The sequence below is a fragment of the Sinohyriopsis cumingii genome, chromosome 12, assembly GCF_028554795.1.
Source record: "Sinohyriopsis cumingii isolate HCF-2022 chromosome 12, ASM2855479v2, whole genome shotgun sequence".
Lineage (NCBI taxonomy): Eukaryota > Metazoa > Mollusca > Bivalvia > Unionida > Unionidae > Sinohyriopsis > Sinohyriopsis cumingii.
In genome coordinates, this window is record NC_142972.1 from 129,042,649 (window position 1) to 129,062,143 (window position 19,495).

Genomic DNA, 19,495 nt, shown 5'->3' on the forward strand with positions numbered 1-19,495 from the left:
AAGGCATATCATCTTTACTTCGGATGCAAGGTTGGTGACCAAGACAAGCCTTGGACTCCGCATATATGCTGTGCTACATGTACAACACAGCTTTCACAGTGGTTGAATTGCAAAAGGTCATCAATGCCGTTTGCAGTCCCAATGGTGTGGAGAGAGCCAAGCAACCACCTAAATGACTGTTACTTCTGCTTGGTTCCTCCTCTTTCCGGCGGAATAACGAAGCGAAAGAAGTCGAGAATAGTCTACCCAAACATTCCGTCTACATTGAGACCAGTTCCACATGGTGAGGGACTTCCTATTCCAGAACCTCCAGCAGAATATTCTCTTGATTCATCTGACGAAGACAAAGGTGAGTCGACCTGTTCTTCTCCTGGTCCATCAGCATGCAGTGATCCAGATTTTCACTGTGGTGCATCATCAACCCCACACAGAATAACACAGGAAGAACTAAATGACCTGATTCGTGATTTGGACTTATCAAAGAACAAGGCAGAATTGCTAGGATCAAGACTCCAACAATGGAATCTTCTAGAAGAAGATGTCACAATTACTGCATATCGAAAGCGCCACCAGCAATTGGAGCCTTTCTTCAAAAAGGAAAGTAATCTGATATTCTGTTCCGATATTGAGGGCCTGATGAATGCTTTAAAAATCACTCATGACCCACAAGAATGGAGACTATTTGTGGACTCTTCGAAACTGAGTCTCAAGGCTGTGCTTTTGCACAATGGAAACATTCTTCCATCTATTCCAGTAGCGTATGCTGTCCACATGAAAGAGACATACGATAACTTAAGGCAGCTACTGAATTCCATTGAGTATAACAAGTACAGCTGGCACCTCTGTGGTGATTTGAAGGTAGTTGCCCTTTTAATGGGACTGCAGCAAGGATATACAAAATACATGTGTTTCTTATGCGAGTGGGATAGCCGAGCAAGGGAAATGCACTACATGAGGAAGGAATGGACTCACAGGCAGAATGTAGCCATTGGAGAGAAGAATATCCAACACCCAGCTCTGGTTGAGGCTCAGAAAATCTTGCTACCACCCCTTCACATCAAACTAGGTTTGATGAAGAACTTCGTGAAAGCCATTGACCGGACTTTGCCAGCATTCCGATACCTGCATGAAAAATTCCCTCGACTCAGCGAAGCAAAGATTAAAGAGGGAGTTTTTGTGGGTCCTCAGATTCGAGAGCTTTTCAAAGATGACCGGTTCAACAACTTGCTGGAAGGTGACGCGAAACAAGCATGGAATGCTTTTCGCCTAGTTTCTACAAACTTCCTCGGAAATGTTAGGGCAGAAAACTATAAGGAACTAGTAGAAGACATGTTGATGAAGTATAAGAAACTTGGCTGCAATATGTCTCTAAAGATTCACTTCCTTCATTCCCATTTGGATTTCTTTCCTAGCAACTGTGGTATTGTTAGTGATGAACACGGCGAACGTTTTCATCAAGATATCGCAACAATGGAACAAAGATACCAGGGAAAATGGTCCACTACAATGCTGGCTGACTACTGCTGGACACTCCTCAGAGATGCTCCCGAACAGCTGTACAAGAGACAGGCGAAGAAATCTAAGATGTAGTCAATGACTTGATTTTTTATAGGTAGGCTATTACAGTTGACCTTTTACTATTGGAATGCATTTCGTTATGTAAACATTAATTTCTTGCAGATTACAAAAAAACTAGAGCCAATTTTGCAATTTGACTGTCATATTCGTGTTCAGCACATAAAAATTGATAAGAATTGACTAATTTTATTTCAGTAACATGACTTTTGTAAAAATTTGTTGTCCAGTGTTATTTACATGCAAGTGGGACAAGTACAGTTTAAAGAGTCGTTGAGTTACTTGGCCATGCCTTTGAGTCGAATGCCTAAAACGTTTGGAATGATAGAAATGGCTAAAGGCTACTTTCCACACTTTTTCAATACCGAAGCCAATCAACATGCCGTTCTACCCCATTTGCCTGAAGCTACGGACTACGACCCCGACAACACGCGAACCGAACAACGAGAAGCTTTCTACGCTTGGTACCAGTCCCATGCCTCTGACCCTTTCGACTTTCAGGAAGAAATATTAAAGTTTTGTCGTTCTGACGTGGACATTTTACGGCGTTGCTGTGGAAAATTTAGAAAACGGAGGAATCGATCCTTTGAAAGAAGTCTGTATCAATGCTAAAGCGTGTTCCTTAGTATACCGCCGACGATTCATGCCCGTAAACACCCTGGCTGTCATCAGCCCTCACACGACGAATTTGACAAACGTGGATACTCGGTCAAAGCCCTACGCTAGCTGCAATACTTGTGCGACAAGGAAGACAAATGGATTCAACAGGGGCACGATCACCGTTTGAAAACCGATTCTGATTTTAAACGCGTCGTGGAACGTTAGAAGCTGGTGGACCCTCTGATACCGCGGGATAGTTTGTACGGATATAGGACGAATGGCACTTCTGTGCTGTACCCCGCCGACGAGGAGAAAGGAGAAGAAATCCTATACTTGGGAGAGTGTTGGTTGTATCCTTACGTTTGCAAATATCGTCACTCTACCGCGGGCGCCCACAATTGCTGATCAGACACATCAATTTGGACAACATTCCACAATGCGAAACATTTATCAAGTGCAAAGTCTTGCCTCCTTGTACCATCCCGTTATACCCCACCATTGTGCCGTACTTGTGCCGAAACGTGCAACTAAGACCATCCTTGTCAGCACACCCAGGAAGATCGCACCTTGACGGGAACGTGGGTCATTGTGGAATTGTTTAAAGCTCTGGACCTGGGATACCAACTGTTACAAGTGTATGAAAGCTACCACTTTCCCAAGAAACAAAATTAGCACGAGGGCGACGAGACTTAGAAGGCATTTTCGCAGACTATGTGGATGCCTTTTTGAAACAGAAACCAGAAGTCAGCGGCTATCCTTCCTGGTGTCACACTCCCAAAGACCAGAATATATTCAAACAGAAATACTGGGAGCAGAAAGACATCACTTTTGACCACGTGGTGAAAAACGAAGGAAGGTCATAGTTTACCAAAGTGATGTTAATTTGCTTGTGGTGCAAAATGGCACAACGACCGTGCTTACACAAGACGGAGTATTTGTTCGATCCTTCTCGCTACTTTCAAATTATTCACGACAAAACCAAATGCATAAAACACTTGGACATCCTTCGTGAGGACTTGATCTTAGTCAATTACGAAGAAGAATTTGACTTTGTAGAAAGCGACGAATTTGGAAATGTCACCATTGGGGCTTACGTGACAGCTCATGCTCGTTTGAAATTGTACGAAGTTTTAGAAGTGTTGGGAGATCGCGTTCTGTTCTTTGACAGACAGGTGCATCTGCATCAATCGCCTGGGTCTTTCTTACCCTGAAATTGAAGGAGACCGTTTAGGAGCATGGACGGACGAGCACCCAAACGACAGGATTCTAAGTTTTGCTACTGGCGGTCCTAAAAAGTATGGCTAAGAATACCGAGACCCACACAGAGAAGTGCACACTAAGTGTTAAGTGAAAGGATTGACTCTCAATTATCGCACCAGTCGATTGGTAAACCTTGGCGTACTGAAAGAAGCCTTGCAGTCTGGACAGGATGAAAATTTTAGAGTAACCACTTACGAACCGCACAAGATTGTACGTTTACCCACTCACCAAATAGTCAGTCGACCCTTTGAAAAAGTGTATCAAATCGTATAGCAGAAGCGAGTTCGGCTTCCCAACCACTTCACTTTGCCTTACGGACACGCCGATATTGGCTAACATATAAAGTGGAAAACGTCCAAGACCGATACTTCATTGTAACTACCAACATCAATCGAGAAAGATGAATGCTTTTAAACAGGGGTTATTCAAGTTCGGGGATTCTCAAGTGGAGTGCGATGCTATGTCTTGCGATTGCAGGAATGGCGTACGCTGTGGCCTTAGGAATTCAGTACTACATCATGGGAACTTTGCTATGAGAACTACTGCTTCTAATCCTACCATGGAAAGTGATGCTGTGCGTGTCAAACATGACGGATGCGAAAGCGATGCCACTCGTTACAGAACACCTTATCACTTTACTGGTTTTTATGGTGGATGTCATCCTCCACGTGAAACCATGCAGCTACCACGTACGGATGTCATCCAACCCAAAATAAACCTCTACGGATTTCACCGTACCATCATCGAAATAAGCCTGTGAAAGACGTATATTTGTTCCCTGTGCGTCTGCCTCGTTACTGCAACTTTAACGTTCCAAGGAAAGTGGCCTAATATCTGGGAGGACCTACCCCCGAAGAATTAGCCAAAGCCGGATTGTTCTACTTCGGCGAAGGTGATAAAGTCAAGTGCTTCAGTTGTGGTGTGTCACTTTATGAGTTGGAGCAGAAAGGTTCGTCTTACCTGGAACATACTCGATGGTCTAGGCATTCTCACTACCTACCTTTAGTAGGACCCTAATCATTGACATGGCATACCATGTCTTTTAAGAAACCAGCTTGGCTAGGAGTCACACGTTGGACAACACCTAGACAAGTATTTAAAACACATTTGAAAAATAATATTCAAGGATTACCAAATGAATTGCAAGAGAAGATCTACAAAGAAGTTTGGCAGTGACTTGCCAGAGCAAAATCTCGAATGGTGAATGAGGAACGTTTGTGTCGAGAATTTCACAAGAGAAAATTGACAAAAGTTAATAAATTCGTCAGATTTTTCTGGATCAAGTCTGCGTTCATTCGATTATTTCACTTTAGATCGTTTTCATCAGAAGATTTTACTACCATTCTTGACCGTCACCCTGAATGGCAGTGATCAGAAAGTACTCACTATATCCATTACGTTCGCTGTAGGACAGGATTTTAAATAAAATAAGGACAATTAGAAGTGACCCCAGCATGGGTATAAATAATAACTGACATTATGATAGATACGTTACAAGAAAACAGTCGTAGTTTGCCTCTACAGTTGAGAAAACGCATTTACCAGGAGATGGTCAAAATACTAGTGAAACGCAAAGAACAATTGCATCCATTACGTCACTGATGTTTAAAACTCTTGTACCTGAATGTTACAAGAGGACCGATTCAGATGAAGTGTTCCAGTGGTCAGACATTGTTTATTGGTTTGTTGTGACTCATTCTTTTTACTAAAAGGTATACATACTGTAACGAATTCCATAAGAAGAGTTAGAGGATTACCAAAATGTTTTACACAATGTAAACTTAGTCCAAGAGGAAACTTTTGAACTTAGTGTGATGTATAAGTTAGTGGGTAGTCATTCAACTCCTTACTTACCGTAGTGACTATAGCCAGTCTACGGGACAACGACATTGACATATATAACAAAAACATCCTTGAAACGATCAACGCGGCCGCAACTCAAATTATACCCACCACTGGAACCAAAAATTGCTCTATTAATAAACAACCAATCCCATGGTGGTACGACGACTGCAAAGACAAAATCAAGGAAAAAAAATAAAGCCCTCAATAAATTTCGCCATACATGTCTTTCAACTGATTATATAAATTATAAAACAATAGCCAAACAATTAAAGAACACCATCAAAAGAGCAAAGGAAATGTCCTGGCAAAAATATTGCTCCACCATTGAAATTAATCAAAGTAATTCAAAACAAGTTTGGAAGAAACTAAAAGCAATGCGAGACGCAAATATTAACAGCATTCCAAACATTAAAGGTGCAACAACTGAAAAAGATAAAGCAAAACAACTAGCAATACACTTCGCTGAAATGAGCAAAAACGGTAATCACACAGCCAAATTCCAAGCACAATGGAAAACAATAGAGTGTAAATATCTGCACCTATTCACTGACTTAGATCCAAATAACACTCGATTAAATGACCCATTTAACTTGGACGAATGGAAACCAACAATTAGATATAAAAAAACACCTCCCCGGGTGAAGATAACCTCGGATACGAAATATATAAGAACATACCAGCAAATATGGAAGAAATCATACTATATTTGATAAATCAATCATGGCAGACAGGACAAATCCCCCACAAGTGGAAACAGGCTATAGTCATCCCGATCCCCAATGCTGGCAAGGATCCCACTGAAATATCCTCCTACAGACAGATCTCCCTTACATATACCATATGCAAGGTGATGGAGACGATGATTAACAACAGACTCAAACATAACCCTGAAAGAAACAATCTTCTCTCACAAAACCAAAGTGGCTTCCGGAAGAAAAGACGCATATGGATAAACGGATTAAAACATTTTTAAAAGATAGACACATCAGAGCCAGAATAGGAGCGCAGTATTCAAAAGAATATGTGCTAGAGAACGGCACCCCACAAGGAAGTGTCCCGAGTCCGACCCTATTCAACATCATGATCTATCACAATTTGCTGACGAAAGTGGCCTATGGAAAGCGGGCAAGCCACACAGCGAGCAACTATTAACATAACTACAAGACAGCCTAACCAACATCGGCAAATGGGACAACAAATGGGGGTTTAAACTATCAAAAGGGAAAACAACGGGGATCATCTTCTCCCCCGCCCCATTTAGGATACAAAATAGAACCACCTATCCTATCTATCCAAGGCGAACAAATCAAATTTAAAAGTGTAGCAAAATATTTAGGCATGTATTACGATCAACATCTCACATGGAACCATCACATTACCGAACTTATACGGAAATGTGGTGGAGACCTAAATCTTTTGATAAACATCAAAGGCTCACAATGGGGTGCAGAACAAGACACGTTGGTAACACTCTACAGAGCCCTAATTAGATCAAAAATGGATTATGGATGCCAAATCTACGCATTGGCTAAACCAACTTTACTCAAACGCCTTGATAGAATCCAAACAAAATCATTACAAATATACACAGGCACACTCCGAAACACCTCCAAAGAAGAACTACAAATCCTTACAGGTGAAACACCTCTAACACTAAGGAGAGAAGAATTTATACTAAAATACGCCGCCAGAATCTCGATACAAAATCGAAATCATCCAACAAGAAACATCATTGACAAATGCAATATCTCATTTAGCCGGAGACTCGTCCCCCTCCCGCCATCTGGAAAAATGATCCACACATTATGCAAAGAACTACAACTCGACTGCCCCTGTGCAGAACCAATACGATATCCGGACCCTACCCCATGGTCAAGGAAAAAACCAATTATCAACACCATAGCAACAACATTTGGATCCAAAGAAGAATTTCCATAGAAATAAGATCAATGATCCTTGCTATATTAGACAACACCTATACAGACTTTGTCAAAATATACACAGACGGGTCTAAATCAAATAACCCAGACAAAACTGCTGCAGCACTAACCATACCGGAATTGAACAATGAAATAGGATATCGACTCACAGACAAATGTTCAATATACACAGCAGAATTCTGGGCCATTCTCAAGGCCAAACCGTAGAATTCATGTGGGTTTCATCACACATTAACATCCCAGGCAACGAAAAGGCCGCTCAAGCAGCAAAGAACGCCCTAAGCAAACTTGAACTAACCCACATCGACTACAGCGTCCATGAACTGTACAGCATGATAACCGTAAAAATTGTATCCAACTGGCAAACACAATGGGATACATGCCTCAAAGGACGTATTCTGTACACGACACAGAAAACAGTTAGTCGCAATATCAAAGCACCGAAAACCAAGATTAAGCATCATCAAAGGATCATTAACCGAATCAACACAGGAAAAACCTTACATGCAAGCAGTATGGGGAAATATGTCCTGGCTAATCGTGGATTTGGAGCAAAGTGCCGCAATTGCGTTGATGATGAAGACCTCCGGCATGTTTTCAACATATGCCCGAAATATAACGAACAAAGGAAAAAAAATGATCAATACTCTAAAGTCAATTAATTCGTCATATACCTACCCTGAATGCCTTTACCAATCTAACCCAAACCCCAAACAAACGATTGATGCTATGTTGATTTTCCTTAAGGAAATTGACAAAATCAATAAATTATAAGCCATACCTCCATATTTAGACCGACTGGACACTTAGAATGAGCACATCTGTAATATATACTAAAGTTAAATTTAAACATAGAATAAATTAAATAAATAAATGACATATACTCGTGCACAGCCATTGGGCTGTACGCTACTGGTCACCACTCTTAGTGCGACTGGGTGGGGAAGTGGGGGCAGGATTGGCATACAATTTACAACCTAATTGGGGTGAGTACCGTCAGTGCGCGGGCCAATGCTACGCCTGCACCTATCACCTACCTCAGCGCCATGAGCTTCCCAGATGTATGGCACATCAGGCGGTGTAACGGGTGGCTGATTATTATGACTACAACTTACTACTAACATCTTTCTCTATTTTTCTACTCCTACTCAAAGCATCATGAATCACAATAAAAAGTACTAATTATAACTGGCCTACAACATTAAAAGTATAAGGTGGCTTAAATCCCAGTCATCAGGGCCCGCTGCACAATACGGCAACAAATGGATTATAAATTAGTTTGAAAACTAAAATAACAACCCAAAATTATACCTATAAGGTGGCTAGAAACCCAAGCCATCAGGGCCAGCCACACAAGGTGGCACCAGAATATATAATTAGGAAGTATGACCCAAAATAGTGAACTATAATGTGACTAAAAATCCAGTCATCAGGCCCCTCCCCGCACAGGGCGGAGACAATGACTATTAGCACAGAAAGACCAAATATCACTAACTTAAATAACTTTTCCCCTAAAATAGATTAGGAGATTCATCCTGCTATCTATATCTAAACTCTTCCTACAAACAGCACAAATGATTTTCCAAACTATAAATACGGCAAACGACGCCTTTACTATTCGGAAAATGGAGACAAAAATAGATACCGGATGTAGGGTGTGACACTATGCTGAGCCTGATCCTCCTTTATCACTTTCCGACATGACTAACTAGGTAAGTGCGTGTGGACGAGTCCCACACACCTTTAGTCCGGTGAGACATAAATGTCTCGAAATCGGACCAATCTAATAGCACTTTATAAGTGCATTAATGCGTTGGGAGAAGTGGCACCTACCTTCGCCTTCGAAACAATCCAACATTTCCAAATGGGAAATAAATCAGTCGTGCATGCCCGAAAGGGCGACATACGACTTTAATTAAATTAATTAGTTAGTATGGCTATCAGTCAGCGGTGAACATAGCAGTAAGCAGTAATGCAAACAGCAATGGAGCTAGCGACAGAGATAACTCCCGCCCAAGCGTTGATAGCACTAAGAGGCCTTGGCATTTTAGTAGCCTCCTGTTGGAGTTTACGAGCACAGAAAGCCGAACAACATTGTTCTTAAAATGGGATAAACAAATTGAATTAAGGAAAAGGCCCAGGAGTCGAAGAGGTGGAAAAAAGCAGCAACGACAGTGGGAGCAAGATATGCCGACCCAGTCTGTGAGCAGCCCGCCATTAACAACTCAACAAGAAAAAAACCCACAGCAACCGACTCAGCCACACAGAAAAACCACCCGAATTAAAGAAGTAGAAGTTCATTTAGGGGCCAGGCCAAAAGTCTTGACTGCCCAGGAAAAGCCGGACCACGTTACCGGAAAACAACAATTACTACTACCACCGCCACTACAACAACAACAACAACAAACATTGGAGACGTTTGCGAGTATAATATCCCTACCGTCAAAGAACAAAACACCTACAAAAAGGCAGAATACCGACCGTGAGATTCAAACGGACATTAGTATGGTTGCCATCAGACAATACCACGAACAAGAACAACAAAAAAGTACCGAAATAGCAACTGAATTAACGGTTGAAGCAGACCTGGAAGTCGCGTCTTCCTCAAATGAGGAAGATATTAAAGAGCAAAAGAATGAGGAGACAGAAGGCCTAAAGGTTTAAGAAATAGACACAGAGATGATAGAAGAGGAGTTTGACCCAATGAAACAAAGGCTCTTAGTCATGGGACATGGGGGAACGCTAGACTGTACAAAGAAGGCATACAATTTCATCACTGCTGTCAAATACCTGGCTTGGAGATCTTTAAAAACCAGGAAACCAAGACTTCAGCAATGGCAGTTTGGAATCAGAATTATTAACCAATTCTACTAACATGCGTGGCAACAACATCCTCTTTCCAGTCTGGTAGAAGCTGCTGACTATTTGTCAGAATTACACGGATACGAGGCATTCCGTGTACAGACCAGCGAGGAAACACGAAGTGCGGCAGAATGCAAAAAGAAGACCGCCGTGGAACTTTCAAGCTGCCTTGCTAAAAACAGCCCTTCTAAGGGCTACCAAAAATGCCTCATTATTTCTAATCACTTAACTAGTGTGTGTGTTGGGTCCAATCCCACTCGAGTTAGCCTAACATACAAGCCGAAAGAGACTTATTGTTCCACGACCTGTCGGCTAATCAATCAGCAATCGAAGAGTGCATTAAGGCGTTGGCGGAGGTGGCACTATTCCCTCCCCTTCGAAAAAATCTAATATTCCCGAATGGGAAATTAACCAGTCGTGAATAACCGAAATAGTGATATACGACTTTAATCCAAAAGATAAAAACAGTATGGCTACAGTCAGCAGCGAACAGAGCAGCGAACAACACATCAGAAATGGAGCTAGCGACGGAAATTATCCCCGCTCCTGCAATGAATGAACTAAGCGGTCTTGGCCTCATAGTAGCCTCAGGCTGGAGCCTTAGAGCGCAGGACAAACGTACGACCCTGCTCCTAATACGGGATAACAACGACAGAGAAGAAGAAGACATAGAAAAGAGAATATTAAAGTTGCCAATTGGCGTGAAAGTAGTGTAGTGTGTTGATAAACACTCACTCTTTTCCTGATGTAATTGTGTGTATGTGTATGCGTTCGCCTACCCTTGTGTTTATAGTAGATATTGGTTTTATTATAGTAAATATTGGGGTAATTTTGATAGTAGATATTATGTTTTTTCCCTTCCATTCTGTGTGGATAGTAGAGTATGTGCTTGTGTGGATAGTAGAGTGTGTGTTTATATGCGTGTGCGTACGTTTGTGTGGATCCAATATTTGATTTTTTTCTTCTTTCCGTGTGTGGATAACATATTGAGTGTTTGTATGCGTTCGCGTACATTGGTGTGGATAGTATATTTTGGGTTTGTTTTTTCTTCTTCCCTCTGTGGCGTGTGTGTGTCTATTTGTATGCGTTCGCGTACGTTTGTGTGGATAATATAGTGCTTGTTTGTTTGCGTTCGCGTACGTTTGTGTGGATAGTATATTCGGGTTTGTTGTTTTCTTCTTCTTTCCGTGTGTGGATAGTATATTTTGGGTTTGTTTTTTCTTCTTCCGGTGTGTGGATAGTATATCTGGAGTTTGTATGCGCTCGCGTAAGTTTGTCTGGATAGTATATTTTGGGTTTGTTTTTTTCCTCTTCCCTCTGTGTGAATAGTATATTTTGGGTTTGTTTTTTCTTCTTCCCTCTGTGGTGTGTGTGTGTGTCTGTGCATGCGTTCGCGTACGTTTCTATGGATATTAGATATTGTGTTTGTATTCGTTCGCGTACGTTTGTGTGGATAATATGTTTGGGGGTTTTGTTTTGTCCTCTTGCCTGTTTGTGGATAGTATATTTTGGGTTTGTTCCTTTCTTCTCCTTCCCTCTGTGTGGATAGTATATTCTGGGTCTTTATGAAAACAGAAGAAACCCAAAGACCCTTTTTAAGGACCACTCATATGCCTTGAAAAGATCTGCTTTCCTAAATTTTTTTTAGTCGGCTGTATAGTTAAAAGACATTCTGTAAGAAAGACTTGACAAAGATTACATGCAAATAACGACTAAAGAAACATAAAAGTTTTTGTGTTTGTTTTGTTCTAAACATAGATTATTATTAATTAAATATGAAAATGTATTAAGGCCTCTCTGTCTCTCTCTCTCTCTGTGGACCATCGTACAAAGATACGGGTTAAATTGGCGTAGAGAATTTTTGTTTGTGTCATTCCACAATGTCTCTGGACTTATGAATGATGGCAAAAGTTGTCAAACCGCCAAAGGATGAGAGAGAGAGAGAGAGAGAGAGAGAGAGAGAGAGAGAGAGAGAGAGAGAGAGAGAGTGAGTATATGGTTGGTGAATACATTTTTCATTAAAAGGAAAATCGGCAAGCTTTGTTTCCTTTCAATGAACAATTTATACATCTCCTGGTATATCACTGATACAGCGCACATACTATATATATATATATATATATATATATATATATATATATATATATATATATATCAGGCAGATATTAAATTAATTCGCAAGATGCGCAGAAGAATTCAAGAAAAAGATTGCGTATATATTTAAAAAGCTTAACCGGAAAGAAAGTTCATAAAACCAAGAAGTAAAAGCAGAAGAATTAAATGTAAAGGTGGAAGATCTGAAAACTTTGGTCAATGACATTACATTTAAAATCAAAGTTTTATGATGGAAAACAAATTTAAACACAATCGTTTTCATCACCACAACAATAAAGTGAAAATATTACAATGAAAGATTTTTCTCTATTCTCTTAATTAATCAATGTCTTCTAACGTGAAACATATTATATCTGACAATTCTTCAACTAAGAATCTGATGTATTCTAGTGCGAAAAATAATGAAAAATTTTGTACATAATTATTCAGTCTCGCATTGTTAAACATACTGAAAGATTCTGTGCCTTATTAATCATTATATTTCTGTGCCAAAAAATTATACAGCTGTAAATCATGTTTATATAAAAATAAAATACGGAGAGAGAAGACACATAACAGATGAACGTATTCATGGTACACCTGTAGAACTCTGCATATTGACAGTGGTAGTCTTACTATTTCCGAATGATCATACCAATTATTGTTATAAGATAAAAAAGACGAAGACCAAAATGATATAGTTAGGAATTTTAGGATAAATATTCTGAAAATCACAAAGAGGGTGTTGCACCGCAGTTTCACGTGCCAACTAATCCGAACTCACAACATTTGCACAATTTGATGTCATAATCCCGTAACTCAAGCCAAACTACACTGTCGTGTTTGAACGAATATACGAGACACCAGGTGTGGTCAATTTATATACAAAAAATCTACGCTTCAGGCATGAACTGAACTACAAACATTTCGTTCTATAATCGAACACTTTTCACCTAAACAACGTATTCAGTTATTAACACACTGTAAAAATAAATACATGCCAACATTGAAATAGGACGATCTTCCATTACTAAACAATAATTATTTAAAGAAAACACATTGTTTCTCCAGTGAAGTTGAAAATATAAGACTCCAAGATTTTCCGCTAATTGTTACTTACACGAATATGAAATTTGTCATTGGTAACATTACGATAGGCCGAGGGCCAACCATTTTTAAAAAAATGAACGCTGCAAATGGCCCTGGTCCAGCTCTCTACACTGCTTGCAAAATAAAATCTATTTACATGTAAAATCCCAACAGGCGATACAATACTGATGGACCGACGACATACTTTTACTTGTACTTCAGTCTGAATGGCCTTGTAATTATTTGTATGCATTTCGATGCACTAACAAATCATGCTGGTCTAGTGATTGTTTAATTTTATTTCTTAATATTCATGTATCAGTACACGAGATGGCAATACGCAAAACTATGTGTTATCGAGTATTAGCATATCATAACTACTATATTCCATCCCATCAAGTTATGCTGAAATCTACAGGAAGCAACCTCCATAGTCCTCCATACAACATTAAGCAATTTATATACTATGATGTCTGATAAGACAAGTATAGATTTATAATTATCCAGAGGCCGTAGGACATATTCGCTGTATAAGGTATACCCCATAGTTTTAAAACAATTTCACTAACCAAAGCATAAAATTAGGCTCAATTAAACATTATGCTACTGACACAAATCAATGTGATTAAACCTTCCAAGAGCATGTGTTGTGTACTTTGCACTCACCAAATTCTTGATATAATGAAAGTATGTTTTGGTTCTTTAGATTTAAGTGGTATATTGTGTTTGCTATTTATGTCTTCGTTATTGTATTATTTGTTCGTTGTGATACGGAATAATCGACGCTGAAAAGATATCAAGGTAATAGTGGAAAATGTATCATTAATATACACATAATTTCAATATTCAACTTGAGTCTGTACCTTATCTCAAAGTCGCTCCGCCAAAAACTAGTTTTCTATCTTTCACATACAACATTAGTCTCTTCAGTGCAGCTTTGCAAACTTTATGATGCATATGCGCACGAGAACTTCCAAATGGGCACCTTGCATGTGCTATCTGGGCATACTAATGAGATTCACATTCTGAGTTTTAACTAAATACAACAATATAAAATCAGGGGTGCCACAGCAGAACTTCACTTTGATATTTTCTAAGAGCGCCGAACAACGAAAAGCCCTCTACGCTTCCATCTCCTGTATGCTGTCTTATCAAATAATCGCCTTTGCTACTGGACTGAATTACTTTTTCAATGCAGCTTTCCTACCAGAGTAGATTTTGTTGTCCACTTATTAAAGTCCTTTCTCTCCTTTACGTTTAAGTGTTGAGATCAGTAAAACACCTAACTAATTAATTACTTTCTAGAAATCGCTACTCATTGGCGCTGATGTCTAAACTATATTAGTGACTCAGCGAGGAATACAGAAAAAGGTCTTATTTGCTGCAGCCTGCAAAATATCGATTACAAAAGGCACAAGCATGATAACACTGACATCGATGTCAAAAGGTACAGGCCTGATATCATTGATATCGCTGTCAAAAGGCACAGGCCTAATGTCACTGGTATAACAGTGGTTTAAGAAGGAAGTATAATCAAATGCAAGGGAGGAGATGTCATCCGCAAAACTGTTTAACCAGGGAGGAATTGATAATTGATGATAATATGAGATCACGGTAATCTCCTTAAGACATATATTTAAGTAGATAGTTGGCTTCTCACTCCATCAGCTCGCTGACAAGGTCGAAATGTATGGCTTCAATCGAATCTGCGACACCTAACCTGGTTCAACAAATTAAATTTACGCAGCAATGACCATGGTGTTAAGTACTGAGAAAGTTATTTCTTCTCTTCCTCTATTCGATCTAAAAGAACATCAGACAATTTCGATTTAGCAACCTGGTCACTGTCTAGGGCTATAGATAAAGACCGCCTCCTGGACAATTGAATTCCTCCTTTCATAGAATCTACTGTCAGATCCCTGCTTGCTGCCTTTTGAGGATACACTTTTATTGGAATATTGCCATGGGCGTTGCTCTTAAAGCCCGTACAATAGAAAAACAGTGCAATGGTTGCAGGCAAAAGAAAGACTGCAAATGCCAAAACTTCCATGAATCTGTAGACGTCTCTTTCTTCTCCCTTTTGACTGAATGTTTCCGTACCTGTGAAGTGAACAACAACTATATCGTCATTTACGATTCATTCACATGTAGTTGTTTGTATAAGTAAATACACATATATACACACTGATGCCAATACAACCAATAACCGAAAATTTTAAATATTCTAGCTTCCTCCAGCTCATACAAGGAAGATACTGGAATTGTTGAGTCAAACCGTCAAGTAGTCTTTATACTTTCGTATATTAAGCAGACAAAATTATAACATTTTCATTTGACCCCATACTGTACCGTTTCTTCGCGTTTCTATAGCAACAAATCAAATCTATCAACTTGACGTCGTTGTCACTCGAAAAGCAATATTAATGCGATATTCTTTGAAATTTGCAAATCTTACGAATTCCTGTCTTAGGTGAAAATTACTGAACATGTATGAAAAGTATTTTTTCTTAAGGTTGCAATAGCTTGTGTTAAGACAAACTTGCTTTCTTGTAGAAATTGATCCTAGCATGCCAAAAAGACAGAAGCAAACTGCTGCAATGAGTGAATTTGTTTGATCTCCCACAGTGAATATTATGATAAATAAACTATTTTATTCATCAAAAGACAGTTAAAACAACAATCGAAAAAGTTTTAAATTGTAACATTTAATTTTTCTAGCCTTGTAGCAATGCATTCTGCGGAAGAGGAAATGTTCATTCATAGCGATACTATTAATCCACATTGATTCCCCCAACTAAATATTACCAATTTAGAAAACAGAATGCACAAGTTTATGACGGCTAATCATTCATGTAAGAGGTGTAAGTTGATTTGTCTCAACACAACCAACCATGAATAAATCAATCACCAAGTTGTAAACTTGTGCACTGTTAAATGTTAAACATAAGGATTTCCACTTTGAAAAATATGTTATATCCCTCCCATTTTCAATATAATGCACGTAAACAAAATATAATTAATGTCATAGCTTCGTTTGTGTTGTAAGTAAACAATGATAAGTTTATAAGCCCTTTCATTTCTGGGACCTGTCTGGCTGTTGGGACATTGATTTCTGAGACAGCATGAGGCATTGGTGTTGTTGGCACTTCGGATATAATGTATATTGCATGAAAATTGAGAGCCCATTTTGAAAAGTGTACGTTTCTTGTTTGAACTGTATTTCGGTTGCTTTTGATGACAGTTGATGCAATTTTTATAATCCATTCATTGTCTTGTCTTTAGGAAGCTCGTGCAACTTTTACTACAGAAAAAGGTACCAGCCACTACCTTAATAAAGTCTATCATAATATTCATAAGACATAGATATGAGGTGTTTCTGATTGTTATGATCTTTCTAACTAGTCTGCAGAGAATATTCCGTTCAACAACACACATTTTCTTTTTATATAGCTGTTTTTAACATATTTAATTTTCATTTTTATCAGAATAACAGCCTATCTGTTTGTCTCTTTGTTCTCTTTTTGTATTCATAGGTTATATAACCATTCAAAATTCTTTTTTGTTTGGCGCCTTTTCACAGTTTCATACATAATGTTTGTTCAGTCTCTGACTGGAAGCAGACGATGTTATGTTTATTCACTAAACCTTTTGAGCACGTTGCTTACTTTTAGTTGAAACTCTCCAAATCAGATATAAGATATGGAACATGTTAGTCAATGTGCATGCTACTGGAGCAGCTAAAATTAAATAGATCCTGAAAGTTATCAATTTAAAATTGTTTGCTTTAAAGTTACCAAAAGTATACGTTTTTGGACTTTGCTCTTGAAGCTTGAGCTTGATGTTTGTGCCCTAAAAACGTAAAGATGATAACCAGCTTTTAGACTTTGCGTGAAACATACGGTTATCTATCAAGATATATATAAATCCGTATGATATTTATTCCTCTGTTCTGAGTTTTGTTTTTGCTTCGACCGATATTCTTGAATTTTGTTATTACTGTAATACCTTTCTCATTCCAAGCTTCTTGAAAACTAAATTTTATTTTTTAACTGAAACAAACATGAGGGAGAAACCTCTTCTTGACATTTTGTGGAATGAGGTTCCATATCGTATCATATTTCAGACAGTAAACATAAATGTAACACACATACACACACTAATTAAATAATAATAAACAATAAGAAAACGGCGGAGGAGAGACAGATGTTACCTTTTACATGTGAAGGAGATTCGTCGAGGATTTCATTTGTTGCAGTTCCATATAATATTACTGAGACATGTTTGACCTCTATATGTGCTGGAAGACAGAGCAAAAATAATCGATACATTGACTTCTATATGTGCTGGAATACAGAGCAAAAGTAATCGATGCATTGACTTCTATATGTGCTGGAATACAGAGCAAAAGTAATCGATGCATTGACTTCTATATGTGCTGGAATACAGAGCAAAAATAATCGATACATTGACCTCTATATGTGCTGGAATACAGAGCAAAAGTAATCGATACATTGACTTCTACATGTGCTGGAATACAGAGCAACAATAATAGATACATTGACTTCTATATGTGTTTGAATACAGAGCAAAAGTAATCGATGCATTGACTTCTATATGTGCTTGTATTCAGAGCAAAAAAGAAATCAAAGCATTGACTACTGTCTGTGCTGGAATTATATGACAAAAAATAACAGAAGCATTCGTTCTACGTGTATTTAGCTTAAAACGTTTCGCCAATATGGCGTTAAGAAAGCTAAATTTTAGGCATGAGTGAATTTAATATAGTTTTGTAGTGCAATGAATCAAGGAAAATATAAATGAAATTTTATGTTTAGGCCACAGAGCCATGTACGGTCATGGGTTATTGTGCCTTTTACACTTTACCTTTGTGGCGCATCCCATGTTCATTTTCATCCAATGTGCTGTTAATTAGGAGAGTCCATTTTCCCGAGGGATTTTCATCCCAGAAATGGACAGACATGAAAGTCCATTTGACATCGGAGGTACTATAAGCTTTCTTGGAACGTTTTGTCATCAGTGGAGATGCTGTTTTCTTTGGAGATTTCAATAATATTTCTATGTTCTGCGGATTCTTAGCCCACATATCTAGTTTTACTTGAACATGCTCAAGTCGAGTTATCTCCCTTGACGTAGATGCACATGCATTTGTTGAGAAATGTTTTAATAATTGAAACATATCGATTTCATGGTGGGATCTTTTGTTCGTCTTGGACCTGAAAATGAGTAAAGGATTAGTCTTTGTTTAATGGAGAAAAATAACTTAAACACGTACTTTGCATGTATGCTTTTTCTCTCTGATAGTAATTAAGTCTGGTATACTTCGTTATTAGAAAACCGTATCTATCGAGATATTTATCTATTTATTGCTTTGGTATTTCATACAATATACATATCTCATGTATTTCGGAGCCAATGTGTATGCACACGCACAAAATGACAACCAGTAGTGCAAGACTAGCGACTGTGCGTGCCGCGCATAGGATTGACATGAATAACCTTAAGTTTTTAAAAAATGATTGGAACAACCTTTTTTCCTTGAGCAATACTTTCTCCAGCTATTTCGAAATATAATGGCTAACAGCATATGAAAAGATGACCCGGTTCTGAACCGCACGTGTAGTGCTAGAAAGTCGCCAGTCCTCCAATCCACCATGTAAGAATTAGAATCCGTTGCTAAAAACTGAACAATGATTTTGAATGAACACTGAATGGCTGAAGTGCCTGAAACCACATTATATTACTTCCTAGGGGTAACATTAATGTGGTCTATTACAGGAAATCTTCTGAAAATATTAATCAATTATCACTTCCGGTATAATTTCATTCGATTCTTCACGGTTATTCACTTATTTCATCTGATAAAGACAACTACAAAGTATTTAAATCTGTATTTAATCAAAGAGTCTGGACGATCTTCCAAATCTTGATTTTGTTCCGTCTCTTTCTATGTCTGTCTGTTCGTCCGTCCACCTGTCTGTCTCTCATATTAGTAATATGAATATCTGATGATCCACAACCACCTACATTCATGATACGTTGATGAAAATGGCCCCGCGTAGAGTACACATCTTATAAAAATGTGAAAGTTTTGGAAAATTATAAAAAAGGTACAAATAAAATGTCACATACTTTTCTGAAAATGATAAATATCCGGCCACATTCTTTGATATTCAATATACTTTATAATGATGGTATAATTGGGTAGGAAG

At 38.6% G+C, this 19,495-nt stretch overlaps 1 protein-coding gene across 3 annotated transcripts in view; it reads right to left on the minus strand.

Annotated features, from left to right (window-relative positions):
- Window positions 1-12,406: 12,406 nt before the first annotated feature.
- Window positions 12,407-19,495, minus strand: part of LOC149787444 (furin-like) — a 78,115-nt gene continuing 71,026 nt past the window's right edge. For all 3 annotated transcript variants that reach the window (XM_089978061.1, XM_089978060.1, XM_089978062.1), the window contains 3 exons: window positions 18,150-18,499; window positions 17,476-17,562; window positions 12,407-15,365 (listed from right to left, as the gene is read on the minus strand). In XM_089978061.1, coding sequence (XP_089834187.1) covers window positions 15,043-15,365; window positions 17,476-17,562; window positions 18,150-18,499 — 760 coding nt within the window. In that variant the 3' untranslated portion in view covers window positions 12,407-15,042. The remainder of the gene's footprint in view (window positions 15,366-17,475; window positions 17,563-18,149; window positions 18,500-19,495) is intronic.